The following is a 16067-nucleotide window of genomic DNA, read 5'->3' on the forward strand; positions in this document are numbered from 1 at the left end:
AGTGAGTCAGTGGTGCTCCTCGTTCTTTAGGATAAACTTAAACATAGTTACAAAGACTTCCGTTTCTTGCTTTCACCACAAAAATACACATTTGTACAGTTCTGCCTCACCTTACTATTTTATTATAGACCAATATGGTAACCAGAACACACATAAGCCTGAAACAACAAAAACAGCCACAGGGAAAATAACATTTGCATACTCTATTGAGACTTTATGCTTTCTCAGTACAGCACACAAGAGCACACATTCAAGTGGACAAACCCACTCAGAATAGATACATGGTAGTATCTCACACACACACACTCACACAGGCATTAAGTCGACATCTGTGATCACAGACCAGCCGGCTGTAATTGCTGTGTCCCATTCTCCATCCTGCTGCTGATGAGGGTTCAGGCTTTAACTGACACTCTAGTAGATTCAATGGGTGGACTTAATGCCATGAACACCTGCGCAACCCAATACAATACAATACAGTCCTAACTTTGTGAAGCTTTGATGTTTAATTTGTGTTGAGACTGTATCAGAAAGGTGTTGATTTAACTATTACTCAGCTTTTTCTTGTTTCCATTTAGATCATCAGTTCATCACTTGGATTGATGATCAGTTTTCTCACCAACAGAGCTCAGAGAGAAGCTATACATGGTCCAACATCTGAACCCCTTTGTACTACTGCTGTTTTGCTGCAGAGATGTCCTTTTGCCTTTTATTTTTTCTTTAGGGATAGCTCTGTCAGTCTGTCCACCACTTTGGTCCAGACTGAAATATCTCAACAACTGTTACATGGATTGCTATGCAATTTGGTACAAACATGCATGGTCGCCAGATGATGAATCCTACTGAATTTGGTAAACCCCTGACTTTTCCTCTAGTGCCTCCATGAGGTTGACATTTGTGGTTCAGAGTGAAATATCTTGACAACTACACGATTGATTGCCATGAAATTTACAACAGATATTCAAGGTCCCCAGAGGATACATTCACCCTCTGATTTTTCCTTTAGCACCACCATTCTGTCAAATATGTCAACATCTACTACATGGATTTCCACAAAATTTGGCACAGATATTCATAGTGCCCAGATGATGAACCCTGCTGACTTTGGTGATCCTCTGACTTTTCCTGTATCCTCCAGAACAAAGTAGTAATCTGGGTAAAAATAAGATGGCTAGCTTCAGTTAGGCTGACGCAGGTGCAAGAGAGGAGGTGAGAACCAATGATTCCTCATAATGACATTTCTGAATGGAAACAGAGACAGTTTTGTGCTCCCATGGGACAACTGAGACTAAAGAGGACATTACAATTCACAAGCAGGCACAGCCTTTAGATTCATCTATACAATATGAAGTAATCCATAAACATGACAGGATTACTTTAAATTCCATTTTCTGACATTGATGGCTGTTCTGTAATTGTTTTTTTGTTTTACAGCTGCTAAACACACCCTTGAGACAGCTGGAGAATCAATGGAGAGTAAACATCCAGACACAAGTCACAAAAGGTCAAAAATACTCTGCACATAATATTTTCTCTCCCCAGCAGATGGTTTAAAATGGATTCTGACATTTTCATTTTTATACTTTTCATCCTCCTACTTATAATGGCTTTAAAGTGCCCAAACAGGCCTGTCAGGAGCTCCACAGACGTACAACGTGATTGTTTTCAGCAGCGATTTGAGAGCAAATGACTGCAGGAGATCAGCATTCAGATGTTTCATCATCCCTGCCTGGATGATTGCTCTGATTTTGCATCTATATTACGGGTTTACTGCTGCAATCAGTTGCTGCCAAAAGGGAAAAAACTGGAGGCTTTTGTGAGAAAATTTATTCAACTCCATGTAGCTGATGTTCATTACCAGAGGACAGAGAGAATTTCTTTGAACAAAAGTGGGTTTGTATGGGTGCATATAACTCCACCACTTAATGGCTCTTCCTCTGCAGATTTCCTCAGAAAGAATTTTCCTTGTGATCATGACTTCTTGTCTGTGAAGTGACTTCTCTGATTGCCTCTGTGATCTCTTAATCAGGCAGGAGAAGGAGAAGGAGAGGTGTGTGATCTTTGACTTTGAGATTGTGTAGGTGTGTGTGCATGTCTAAGCGCCAGGCAGCAGAGTGAAAAGAAAGTAAACAAAAGGTTGTCCTTCATCACGCCCTTGAAGTCTTTTTTCCTCGGCCTGAATGAGCGCCGTCAACCCCAACGAAACCCCTGCACCTGTTCATACACAGCAACGTACAACACACACACACACACACACACACACACTCAAAGAGTTGAGAGCCTCCTATGAATGGATTTGAATGAAAGATTAGGGGCGAAAGTGAAGAATTATCATATTGTAGGGGACTGCAGCATGTCAGTATCTTTTCATTTTCAACATTTTTAGGGACTGTATGAAAATTATTGGGAAAGGGAGCTTCATTTTATGGTTCAAGTGTTATTAATAGTTTCTTGAGTTAAGTTAAAACACCTCCCCACAATATCTCAAAATAATGTAACTTATGTTAGCAAAGATTTGCTTATTATTACACATCTAGCAGCTACAAAGAAACATCTTCTTTCATTTGTCATATTTGTGGACGCCTGGAATATACGTCCAATATTCACTCTCTGTTTAGCCCTTTTTGCCCTGCCTGACTGTGTCCTGTCCTTGCTTTTCCTTTAAGATAAGATGTTGAAGGAATGAAAGAGGGGGGAAATGCAATGGCTCCCAACCTGAGAGTCATGGGGTCCAAGATAAATCTGAGGGGTCCCCTCTGCTTGTTTCTCATGAAATACTACCACCAACCTCTAAAATTCCTTGAAATTAATGAATGAAAAATCACTCTTTGGTTGACTTCTCATGAAATATGTCCACACAATGGCTATAATCTGTGATGAGGGGTTAAGTTAAAAAAGAAAATCCACTATCATGTCCTTCGCTTCAGGTTTTGGAAAGTGATAACACAATGTAAGTCTGACTCTGATCTAAATAACAGCTTCTCTCTCTGTGTATAGAAATCGTGGTTTCCGCAGTGGCATTTGGCACTTGCTCCTCATCTCTACCCATTGAGCCCCCTCAGGGGATGACAGGCTGCTGACACTGCCCTCATTGCCAGCCACCATCACTCGTCTGCCCCCGAAAAACCCTACGACCCAGAGAGATGTGCCAATGTTGGCATCGTTTTGCTAAATCTCACCACACTGTACTTTAGATTTGGGTTGCTATGGTGTGCTGGCATCGGACCCAGTGTCATTGATAGACTCACCTCAGCTGTGGTTTGGCAACATCTTGAGGCCCCGCTCTCCTCCTTGCTCTTTCTTTATTGCTCAGGTCAGCAAAACACAGATGAATCAGTCCATTTACAGGCAGCTGAGACAGGAGGCAAAGACATACAGAGGAGGCTTCATATTCATGTTGCCAGGTTGTACTTTTTTCTCCCTATCACCAACACTATCTCCACCAGCAGCAGGTTAGAGGGGATTTGTTAAATGCAATTATTTCTTTTGACTTCACAAACTTACTTCATGGCATGCCGACAGCACAACCGAACCCCTTTGTTCAGCCAAATTGCTCAGACAAGATGGTATGAACAGACAACCATTCAGCACTACAAAGCATCCTGCAGCAACAGACTCTGCCAGGCTGGGGTGTTCTTGAGAACAATTATTGAATAAGTGCATAATAATAGTTTCTCTCTTTTTGCTTTATGCTGTGTGACCTCTAGAGTCTGAGCCAGCAAAAGGTGAATACGTATTATCACCAGCTCTTAAAGGAATAGTTCAACATTTTGTGGAATTCGCTTATTTGTATTCTTGAGAGTTAGGTGAGAAGATCGATACCACTCTCATGTCTGTACGCTAAATAGGAAGCTACAGCCAGGAGAAGTTAGCTTAACTTAGCGTAATGAGTGGAAACAAGGGGAAACAACCAGCCTGACTTCCACCTACAAAGATCTCTGAAGCTCACTACTGAACACATAACATGTTTGTTCTGTATAAAAAATAAACTATTTGCAAATAACTCCTGTAAAATTCCACACTGTCATTTTCACACTATTAAACAACAAGATATAACATGTTAACTTGAGAGATTTAGAGATGCTGGTTGGTGGATTTTATTACCTTTTGTGCACTGCCAGGCTAGCTGTTTCCTCATTTCCAGTCTTTATGCTAAGCTAAGCTAACGTCTCCTGGCTCCAGCTCCATATTGAGACTTCAGAGTGGTATCGATCTTCCCATTTAACTCTTTGCAAAAAAACAAATATGCATATTTACCAAAATGTAAAACTATTCCTTTACAATCTGGAAACCTGTAAATATTATCAGTGTGAAATGGGATATGCAGTATCAATTACTTTTTTTAACTATTTTTTTAGTTTGATATTTTACATTTTTGTAGTTATTTTGTTTTAAATATTAAAAAATGTCCAACTGTCTGTCTACCTGCATATCACGAACAGCTTCAAGTCCTTCAAAGCACTAAAGCTTAAACTAATCAGGTGTCAGATAAAGAGGACCTCCCCTCTCTACACCTCCCTCCATCACTCAAGTACCCCTCACTCAGAGCACATGGGTTCCTTCATTCCTAAGTGTGTTTGTGTTGCCTCTCATTCTGTCCTCTTCCCACCACTGGCTCAAACTGCCACTTCCTGACTAATGGGGGCTGCACACAGAATGGCACTCTGCTTCTGCCTGGATAAAATGACCTTAAAATGCACGTCTAGAGGTCGTTGGTCAGTCTGGTTAAAGAGGCTCAGCCATAATCAGAGCAGGAGGCTGGCAACAGCTCATAAGCCACACTCCCCATGACACATGCATGTTCAAAATGGCAGCTGGTCATTACTGTATTCATCAAGCTAATGCAGACTTTGCATATTATGTAAACTGACACCAGACTGCAGTGCTATCAAACTGCTGTGTTGCAGCTGAAGTATCACTCAAAACTTCCTCTGTATCACCTCATGATAGCAATGATTATATAACACATAAACTGTCCCGTTTCATGAACTCTTCTGTCACCAACCACACAAATCTTTTGAACTTTACTAATATTGGAAAACTTGCTCTTAATCAATCAAAAGAACCGCACATGCTGTTGTAGTAGATATCGTAAATATGGCAACAGTTAAATCTTCAGTGCTATCATTTTCCATGCAAACTAAATTACTTAAAGCTGCTGTAATCCATTTTGTTATGTTAACAGTGGATAAAATGACTATGGGTAATGTGAGAGTGAATGCTCGTAGTGACGAACACACAAAGAATCGTCACTCTGCAGTTCCCCTCAACTTTACAGAGCATTTTACTGTCAGCAGGCGGCTGTTTTCAGCGAAAAAGCACTAGAAACCCACTGCATGCTAACTGCTCAGCACCAAGCGGCTGACAGACACAGTTAGCAACCAGCTGGTGAATATAGTGGAGCATATAGCAGCTAAAGAGCAAGATATTTCCCTCAGGAGTTGGCGGACAGCAAAACTAAAGCTAAAAGAGAGTTAATATTGGACTTATATTCACCAGGTCTCCAGAAACACGACTCCAAATGAATGGATGTGTAAATAAACAGTTTTTGCTAACAAGTTTGCCATTTCAAGTTTATGAGGTGATATGAATATGTTGATGTTTTTAAAGAGGCATCTGGTATTCATGTGGAAAACATGTAATTTTTATGTTAGAGGCAAGCGAAATAATTTCACTTGTTAATGGCAGGCAGGTTGCCTTTGAAAGTTGACAGTAAATGCTGCGTCTCTCTACAATCATAATGCCACAAGTAAAACCTCAAGTAAGCCTCTTGTCACTTTATTCTGCAGTTAACATACCTGCTACATGATGAGATTGATAAGTCATGTTAGTGAGAGGGCAGCTATTTAAAGGCGTCGTCTCTAACCACTGGGAGATGTGGTAAGAAGCAGTGCTGTTGAATCACAGTGAGTCACAAGGTTTGAGCAACAAAACTGAAGTCTTTCCAATCACACAAACATGGCCGGGTCTTTCTTTGAATGCAGCTATGAGTCATGTTGAGAGAATTCCTCATCTAAACAGTGGGCTGCCATACTAGACAGAGAGAGAGAGTGTGTGTGTGTGTTTGTACATATGTGGGAGTAATCAGCTTACTTTCCCTTCTATTGGATGGAAAAGGTGAAACATACAACCAACAACCTACGGACAAGAACCACATGAGAATTTACTGATCACAGGAGAAACTACAGAGATGATCTGCTGCTATATCTTTCCTTTCCTCATGAGTTATTATTGAGTCCGACTGCAGATCTCCATCTTCTTTTCTGTCCACAGACCATGATGTAACCCCAGGTGTCTGAAAATGTACTTCAGGAGCTGCAGAGTGAGTGTGACACCATGTTGAACTGACACATTATCTTCAGATTAAAGATTAAAGTGTCACTATCATTTTTGAAAGAGGAAATCTCCTCCTAAAGATGAAAAGTTGGATTCATAAGCATTAAAATACACATTTGAGCAGCCCAATTTGGTCTTGTACGAACAGCAGTTTATGGTGCTATTGTTAGCAAACTTTTGACATTTGTGTGTGACTGACATTTATAACTCTTCTCTACTTGTGCCACTGTTCTGGCATGTCCCAGATAAACAATTCAATGGTTTTATCACAAAAGTAAAACAAGAAGTAAACAGACTGAGACATGTTGTTGTTTTCTACTTATAGTGCCTTCTCACTCGCTGTCAGTCAGGTCACCTAATCCTAATTAATCCTTAAACCTGCAATAACTGAATTTTTGTTTTTTTGGCCTCTTGGGGGTAGTGGAAACAAGTTGTGAACACAACACTAACATTATCACCTTTTAAGTACATGGGGCCATTATCATTCATTTGCAGTTGTTTGTGGCCACCTGGTGAATATAAGTCCACCTCTTCTAGCTCTGTTTTTGGTCCTCCTGAAGGAAATATCTGGCTCTTTAGCAGCTAAATGCTCCACTATGTTCACCAGCTAGTCTCTAATCGTGTCTGTCTGCTGTTCGGTGCTGAGCAGGTAGAGTACAGTGGGTTTTTAGAGCTTTTTCACAGCGGCCTGCTGCGGCCGAAAACTACATTATGAGAGAGGTGAGAGTGAACCAAATATACAAATACAATGGAAGACCAACTGGTGTATCTACAGTGCAACCAAAAAAACGAATCAAACTGGTTACCTTGCAGAGGAGTTGGAGCTGTGCAACCTGTCACTTGCAACTCTCCATCAGCTCACAGTGGAAGTTCCTTCTTGTTTCGTGACTCCCTGAAATATATAATATATATATAAAACGTTGTCTTGTGGTGTAGATGCTTTTTTGGTGAAGGACTGCTATCACTGCTAACCACTGTGGCAAACACAAATATAGCAATAGTCCCTCTGATAATAACAGGCTACAATTTAGATATGCAGTCCTGATATTTCCACTGATGATGATTGTTTCACATTTTCTCAAAATTGCTCAACTCTTGTCTCACGTGCAATTTAGACAGAATATAGACCGATAATGTCACTTAACACTTAGTGCCAACAACTACACATGTATACATAATGTGTCTGTTCACAAATGCTTTATACTTTTATTTCACAATGATCTGTTGTCAAAATATTCAGCACTGTAAATAATTAAAATAATAATTCATAATAATAATGAATTGCAAGAAAAGCAACTGACAGTGCAACTGTTGTGTTATATGAGACAACCGGAGACAAGCAGTTCTCTCTGTGCAGACTGATTAGACCTCGTGTGAACTGGCCCATACTTCCCAGTCCCTCTCTCTCTGTGTGCCCTATGAATCACCCCTCGACGTCCCACCCTGAAGAAGCAGGATGCACACCTCAGTCCACACCGTTATATTTTTGGAGCTAATCAACTAATCCCTAGCTCCCACAGCTGGGCTTACCTGCAGCTGAGTGCTGTTTATCAGAGTAAACACTGTTTGAAGATCTTCTTTATCGTTTGGTAGAGCTCCCTTTCAGTTGTGATATCTTGTTGAAATATCAATTTAAATCAACCTGACGGAGCTGTCTCCAGCACTCTCTGTGGGTATGAAAGAGAACACAATCGCTGGGTCTCCAGCCACATATTGAGTATATAAAGATATACCTGCTGTAAAAACATGCCTAGACATATATTTGTCTTATAAGCCCCTTTCCTGTAATCTCTTTTTCACGTCATTTTGGTTTTGCAACGTTTTCCAGTTTAAAGTTTTACCACTAAACCCTCTAAATGTGGTGTTTGTCTATCTTTTTAAATTAAATCACTTGAGTTTGGGGTTAAAGGAAAGGTTCCCATCTTTTCAAGCCTAACATTAAACAGTAGTCAGGTGCAGATATGAACACTGAAACAGGTTTTGCTTGCTGTAATCATTCCTCCTAATGCGCTTTCAGTGTTAGTGATGGGGGACAAAATCCACATCCACACACACACCCCCACCCCCCACCCAAAAAAAAGAATAGATTTCAGTTGTTAGAGAGAAAAGAAACTAAGAAATGCAAAAACTATTTTTAAACTGCTCTTTTTCTGGATGGACATTTAAAGGGTTAAAGAACACACACACACACACACACACACACACACACACACACTTATTGTAGATAGAGTCTCTTTCTCTCTCTCTCTCTGTCATTGCCGCTCAGCCCTTCAGTGCCGGACTGAAGCTGAAGGAGCGCTGTGGGCTCCACAGTTCAGGTTCACAGGATCCCTGGAGCCGCGGAGCCTCCTCAGCACAGTCCGCTCAGGTTGATAACCGCAGCAGCCCCGCTACAGTCTGCTCCAGTCAGCCCGCATGGAGATACCACCAACCCCGACACCATGCACCTCTGAGAGCTTCAACGCACCGTCTTTTGTCTAGCCTGAGGGGGGAAAAAGTCTGCAAGACCACTTTCCTTGCCCCGCTGAGGTGGACCGAGCGTCCAAGGATTTGTTCCTCCTCTTCTTTTTTTTCGGAAAGCCTGTGTTCTCTCTTTCTCCTTCCGCCTCTCGCAGTCCGCTGCTCGATTTTTTTGACTTTTTTTCTCCTTGGAAAGAAAGCGCTGCTGTTTCCCCGAGTCTACCTGCTCGCCCAGCACCCATGAATTCAGATAAAAATGTGTACCTCGGCAGAGACAAAGGCATCATGCGGAAGAGAGCCTTGCTCCTTCGGAAAGGTTGCAGCTTCGAGATTACCAGGTAGGTCTTCTTTTTGAGGGGCGATCTCATTTGTTTTGTGTGGGACAACGAGGCGATCAAGACGGCCAGACTATGCCACAGAAACTGCAATCTCCTTCATGGAAGTGGCACTTTACACAAGGCCACACAATGAGTTTCTCATGCGTCTTTCACCTTGTGGATTGGTGATTTAGCCAGAATCTGCTGCGTGTGCGCGCGTTGATAAGGAGCGGCGGGATGCCCCCAAAATGAGCCTTTAGAGAATAGTCATACAACCGCCTCCGATTTTTACCTCTTTGGCTAAAATCACATCCCGATGTCTTTTGTTCATCTTATCATGTTTTGATCCAAACACCGTGCGTTCACATCTCCCATCGGACGGTGTGTGTGTGTGGGGGAAGCGTTACGCACGGGTACATTTCGTCTGCACCTGACTCTGCAATGTTGTCAACGCTGCTTAGTGGCAGGACGCCGTCAGTCTTCATTTTATAGCCAGAATCAGGTGTTGATTTGGCAGTCCAGCAACCACAGAGCCCCCGTGCCGTCCAATCATGCGCCACAGAGGGCTGAGAATATGCAGGTTTCAATTCCACCAAAAAACAACAACAAACACTTTGATTTGAGGGATCATCTTAAGCCACCGAGGCACAGCTGGACACCTGTGAGTTCACCCACATCCTGAGGCGACAGACACATGAAGGCAGGGAGTCTTCGTGACACATAGGCTGCACAGTGTGCGGCTGATGTGGCTTCTCAGCGTGGTACAAGGTGTCTTTTGGCGAACCTCCTGGAGGTTTCTGACATATGTGGCCTCCTGTGGGCAGCTCCAACAGGATGACACCGACTGAGCGCGCTTAACCTGCCCTGCTCCTTGTGTGGTCCGAGTCATCCACCAGTAGTTTGTGTTCTGTGGTTGGAACCAGTAAATAGCTGGTGTTACTCAAAGGCTATCACTTTTACTGATGACACACCTGTTCCTTCCTCTTTGCATAATCACCCACTTCCTAGCTTGTGTGAAGCTTTCATTAGATTATTTTCATTATCGATTAAAATGCCAATTATTTTCTCAACCGTTTGGTCTGTAAAACATACACTATTTCTACTGGGTGTTAATCAAATGTGTATCCTTTGAAGTATTTAATGTCATGCGCACATCATGAGCAACTAACAATACATTTGTGACAGCTTTAAGGGTGAACTGGCTCGTAATGAAAATGAAAGGCTGGGAAAAGCATTTGATAACTTGAAACCATCACAATGTTTGCCATTTTTCCTTGACGATGAATCAATTATCAATTTAGTTTCCGATTAATTGTCTTTCCATCGACTACTCATTGCTGCTCTAGTTGTCATTATCTTGATTGTATTGTCTTCAGATTATTTTTCTGGTCACATCACCTCCTTTACTCCCACCTCCACTCTAATTTCCTGCTATTTCAGACAATCTGCGGAGGTGTGCAAGAGTGCAAATTTACTCATGAGTCTCGCTTCATTGCTCTTATAGCTGATAACTTTGTCTCTGTATGTGTGTTGGAGATGTCTGCCAGGTCCCACTTTCCAAATAGAGGCATGTACTGTGTTCAGGGTGCATGTGGGGGCGAGATTTGGCCAGCATTGTGCCAAGCACTTACTTTCAAAATTACACATCCCTTCTAATTAGCTTGATTTGTCCTGTGTGGCGAAGGAGCTTCTTCCCTCTCTGTATGCTGAGGACCCAGAGTTACACTCCTAAGGCTTCCTGGCAGACTGTCTCTCAGACACTAGCAGTTTAACAGACAATCAATCAGAGCCGGGCCTGGAGTGCTACTGCATTGGCAAATAGATTCTCCGCTGTACTGAGTGGATATGAAAGACACTCAAGTAAAGGGCTGCTGCTGAGAAGTCTGTGTATAATTCAGTGTACTGCAGAGATGCATGACCAAACAGACCCAACACATTTGGACAGCTTCATAAGGACACACACAGGACCTGCTTTCACGTGCATAACATGCTCTCTCTCTCTCTCTCACACACACACACACACACACACACACACACACACAATGGTGGAAGTGTTTCCATATGTTTGCCTGTGTGGATGTCATGAGGTAGTTATATCTAGACGTTGATCTGCCCTCTTTTTCTCCTCCAGGCTACAGACACAGTCTCTCAGTGTGAGACAGTGTTGGAAGAAGTACTCACATCCTTTACTTAAGTAAAAGTACCAGTACAACAACATAAAAAAATACTCCTTCACAAGTAAAAGTCCTACATTCAAAAGCCAATTTAAGTAAAAGTACTTGTTCTGCAGAAAAATGGCCCCTATGACTGACCGAGTATCATAAATTATATTATTGGATTGTTGATATTATATATCAGCATTTTACAGTTTTAGCTGGTTGAGCTAGTTTTAACTACTTTATATACAGTTTGGTAGTTCCCAACCTGGGGGTCGGGCCCCTCCGTAAGGATAAAAGATAAATCTGAGGGGTTGTGAGATGATTAATGTGGTAGGAATTTTTGCTTTTTCTGTGAAATATTTGATACATTTACCTCCTTGTGCCTCAATTATTGAATGAAACCATTTAAGAAGTTCTGAGGGGAAATCAGTCTTTGGTGGAACAGCTTACTGTACTTGAGTAAATGTGCTTTCTTACTTTCCACCACTGACGTGAGAGACATCTCAGAGTATGTAAGAGATGAACTTGAATCCAACAACTACATTATTTGAAATCTTAGCGAGAAGTTAATAGTGTTAAGTTGTCGTGATCTGTGCTGATCTCCAGAAGTTAATTTGATTTGGGATAAACATATCGCATCACATTATTATTTCTGACTGTGTTTTGGACACTGCTTCATTGTGACTCAGCCTTATCTAACAAAGTCAGCAGACTGCCAGTTGGCAGATATTCTCACTGGCAGCAGGTAGCTGCAGAGTTGCAGGTGAAAGCAGAAAAGTTGAATGGACTTCTGGAACCAATTGTTTGGTCATTTTCCTCTCCTCTGCTGGTTGCAGGTGGTTTCCAAGTTTGTGCATGATTTGTGGATGATTTATGTCTGTCTGTGTGTCTGCAGTACATATGTTAACAGTGTGTGTGTGTGTGTGTGTGTGAGTGTGTGTGTGTGAGTGTGTGTGAGTGTGTGTGTGTGAGTGTGTGTGAGTGTGTGTGAGTGTGTGTGTGTGTGTGTGTGTCCACATTTGTCAGGACTGAAAGGGGAACTGATCTGGGGTTGTGGAGATAGAAAGAGATAAGGTTACCAAACCCAGCCCGGCTCCTTATCTCTGCCTGAGCTTGTAGCTGTTAGCATAACACACCTGAGTCTCCAACTGAAATGTCTGTGGTTGAGTTGTATTGTGGGTAATGTAGGTGCTAGGTTTTGACAAGCAAGGAGAATACGTGAAATAAAAAAGACGCTGTCTCTCTAGTTCTGCTGCACCCGAACTCTGATTATGTTTATCGGAGTGCTAAATCAGTGAGGTACTCTTTCAAGATATTCAAGCTTATTATACCGGCAGTGCATAAGCAAGCACACACAACTCTGGGCAAGTTCTTTGCCCTCGAGTCTTAAGCTTGAGTCTGGATGTCCTCCAGGAACAACAAATCCGAACCAATGTAGTGCCTTTTCCCATCAATTATCACAACAAATGTCTCTTTGAGAACATCAACTCCGCCTGTCACTGAACTCTTGGCTCTGGCCTCCACCTCCAGTCGACCCCGGCTAGCTGTATGTGAATGAGATTAGGCTACATGGTGACACTTGAAGGAGCCAAGAAATCACTGGCTCAGCTCTGCACCACGAACTGGCAGAACAAACATAACTCTAAGAGACGTGCCAGAGGGACAAAGTAGCGGACGTTGCTTGAGACATACCACGAAGCAGCAAACATACACAAACACCGACAGTATCACAGATCAGAAAAGGTCAGCAGCGTTTGCTTTCTATGAATCCAACGACAACATCAGCAAAATTCTGATGCGGTGGAAACTAACCTCATCATGTGGAATCTTTGCGCTCGCCTGTCAATCCATAACAGAACATTTGTAGTTCATTTAAGGAAAGGCATGCGCTGGCAGGGAGCAGTTTGAGTACATTACAGGGCCGTGAGGGAAGAGAAGCCCATTTATCACCCGGCTCCCACAGGCCAATGTGTGATGAGAAACATGTTACTATGGTCTAATTTTGTAACAAATACGTTGAGATAATGGGTCTGTTCACAATGTAGGAAGAAAGATTAGTTGGCTTTGAAATGTGTGCTGTTCATTAATCAATCCAGCCCCTCCTTGCTTTTTACCCTCTGAACAAAAAGCTTCTCATGAAGCAGCGATAACTTCACCCGACCACATTAACGGTGCAAAAATAGATCCTCGGCGTGCTGCAGCCACCGAAACTCTGACAGACTCCTCCACTCCCTCGCCCTCTCGTCCTCCTTTCTGCTCAAACTTTCAGAGCTTATTTGAGTGGGTTTGCTTTTGAAATGCTATCAGTGTCTTCATTAACCTCTCCTGCTGCCAAACCCACAATGTTGTGCGACTGCTGTTGCCAGGGGTTTTGCCGTAGCTTGCTGCTTGTCAGATTGGCACGAGACTGGAGCCAGATGTAGCTGAGGTGCATCGTGCTGCGTTCACAGGCTTTGTAAAGGAATGGGAGAGGGAGTTTTGAGCATATGTGCCTTTTTAAAGAGAGAGAAAAAAGGAGAAGGAAATATGTATTAGGGTTAGTCCTCATGTGGTTTCCTGGTGAAGCTTTTACAGTAGGCTTCAAAGCAGTATGTGAATGAAGAACATATGTTTTGAATGTCAGACATGTTTTTAGATCTAAGAATGCACTAACAGACCGTACATGGACAGGACCGTCTCTGCCAGACAGAGTGAAAGTGTTTGAGATAAGCTGCTGGGGTCTCCCTCTGCCTTACAGTCTGTCATAAAGCACCCGGCGGGGAGTTGAATTGATGGACTAACTGACATTTTTGCTGACTTAAGGCACTCCTCTGCTTTGCATACTGTGAACGTTTTACAGAGTTTTACTCTAGTAGTTGTTCGTGAGTTTGCATTCGACGAGAGAGAATGAAGAAGCAGTTCAGACCGTTTTAATATAAAAGCTGTAGGACTGCACTTAATGATTATTTTCATTATGTTAATCTACCGATTATTTTCTCAATTAATCACTTGGTTTAATACATTTTTTAAAAGTTCTCCGCATTAAATGTAAAATATGTTGTTGTTAACTGCCGTCCTTAACGACACATTGGAGCACCTTCTGATCCTATTTCAGCAGGTCAGTTGAAAAATGAAGCCATTTTGTGATGTCACAATGCTATGGTTAAGGTTTGGTTATGTTTAGGCACAAAACTACTGAGGTTTGTGAAACATCGTGGTTTAGGTTAAAATTACTACTACTTTAAGGTTAGGGGACCTTAGTCATTATGGTTAAAAGAAACCAAAGTTAACTGTCGGTTGGAAACAGGACACAAACAGTGGTCTCCCACGTTAAAGTCTGACGTTTTGTTGACCCATTCATCCACCACAACCACCTCCATCTGTGCACTTTGTCTACTCTATTATACCATCACATGACGTTCTCCTGACGTTCTACATAGGTGTTGCTACTTGTTTTGTCCAAAACAACAGTCCAAAACCCAAAGATATTTAGTTACAATTATGAGAGTAGAGTAGTCCACTGACTTAGCATCGCACCTCTATAACACTGTCAGATAGTAAAAGCATAAAAATCAATGCAGCAGAACCATATATATATATATGTATCACTATCTGTTCCAACCATTCTTCTTCCGTGTGAAAACGTGGGCCACTATGCAGCTCCACCACTGACAGTTGGTTCGGAGATTCGAGTGTGTTATGCTAATGTAGCTTTGTGCCGCCAGCCTCAAGCAGAGATGAGGAGCGGGCTTCAGAGGTCCAGTGAGCTCACTTCTTTCTAACTCTGCATCCCCAGATTTCTTTTCATTTTCAAACTTTTCAAGCCCCAACTGACGCTGACTCAAGTGACATCACTTGAGGCAACTTATCAGATTATGTGCTGGAGCCACAAAAGGTTTTAAACTGCTTTTTTCCCCACACATGTAGTAGTGCTCCCCAAGACCTGTAAACAGACTTGTGATTAATCGATTATCAAAACTGTTGCAGATGAATCGACTAATCGTTTCAGCTGTAGAAAGACGTTGCTTCCAGGGATTATGATTCCATGCACAGTGTTGGTGCAATGTTGTATCACTTGTCTGATTTCCATAGAAGGTTGTAGCTGGGAAATTGAAATAGTGTGCGAGGCTGGTTCTGCTCTGCTCAGCCGTACAGTCAGTCCCTCAGTGAGGTCTGATAAACACTGGACTGTAATCACTCCCATATGTGGCTGCATAGCTCAGCACAACCCGGCACAGTTCAGCCATGCGCACACTGCAGCGCACCAGGCTCATTTAGACAGAAAAATAGATTCAAATTACGAGAAGAAAAAATACCAAAAAAAAAAGAAAAGAAAAATCCCTCGCTTGATTACAGCCCTATGTAAACTTCTACTCTTCGGCTGGAACATCTGCTTCCATTTAGGGCTTTAAGACACATACCTACACATTAAAATGCACTGTGCGCTGCTCCGAGAAAGCTCGGAGGCTGGAAAAACATTTCCCATTATAGTTAGCTGGAATAAGCCCAGTGCAGAGCGAGTTGTACTTAAAGCAGGGTATCGGTTGAGATGCGGCCAGCTCGAGCACAAACCACAAGCCACTTGCATACAAGAGTCATATTCTGAGGAGTGTTTTCTTTTTTCTCAAAGTTGTGTAAACTTCCTTTTTTTTACCACGGTCACTGTCAAAGGATGACGCAAAGTGAAAGTGAGTGTGTGTTGAAGTGCCAGAGAACGGAGGCGAGTATGAAAGTATGTAGGATCAAAGCAAGTCTGCACAGTATGGGCACAGTCTGTGTGTACACTGTGAGCTGCTTCACACCAGCCCACTGCCCC

At 42.4% G+C, this 16067-nt stretch overlaps 1 protein-coding gene across 1 annotated transcript in view; it reads left to right on the forward strand.

The window, feature by feature from the left end:
• Positions 1-9036: 9036 nt before the first annotated feature.
• garnl3 (GTPase activating Rap/RanGAP domain like 3) overlaps positions 9037-16067 on the forward strand; it is a 62555-nt gene continuing 55524 nt past the window's right edge. Inside the window, exon 1 of the mRNA XM_070924770.1 lies at positions 9037-9134. Within this exon, the coding sequence (XP_070780871.1) occupies positions 9037-9134 (98 nt within the window). The remainder of the gene's footprint in view (positions 9135-16067) is intronic.

The sequence above is a fragment of the Enoplosus armatus genome, chromosome 18 (assembly GCF_043641665.1).
Source record: "Enoplosus armatus isolate fEnoArm2 chromosome 18, fEnoArm2.hap1, whole genome shotgun sequence".
Classification (NCBI taxonomy): Eukaryota; Metazoa; Chordata; class Actinopteri; order Centrarchiformes; family Enoplosidae; genus Enoplosus; species Enoplosus armatus.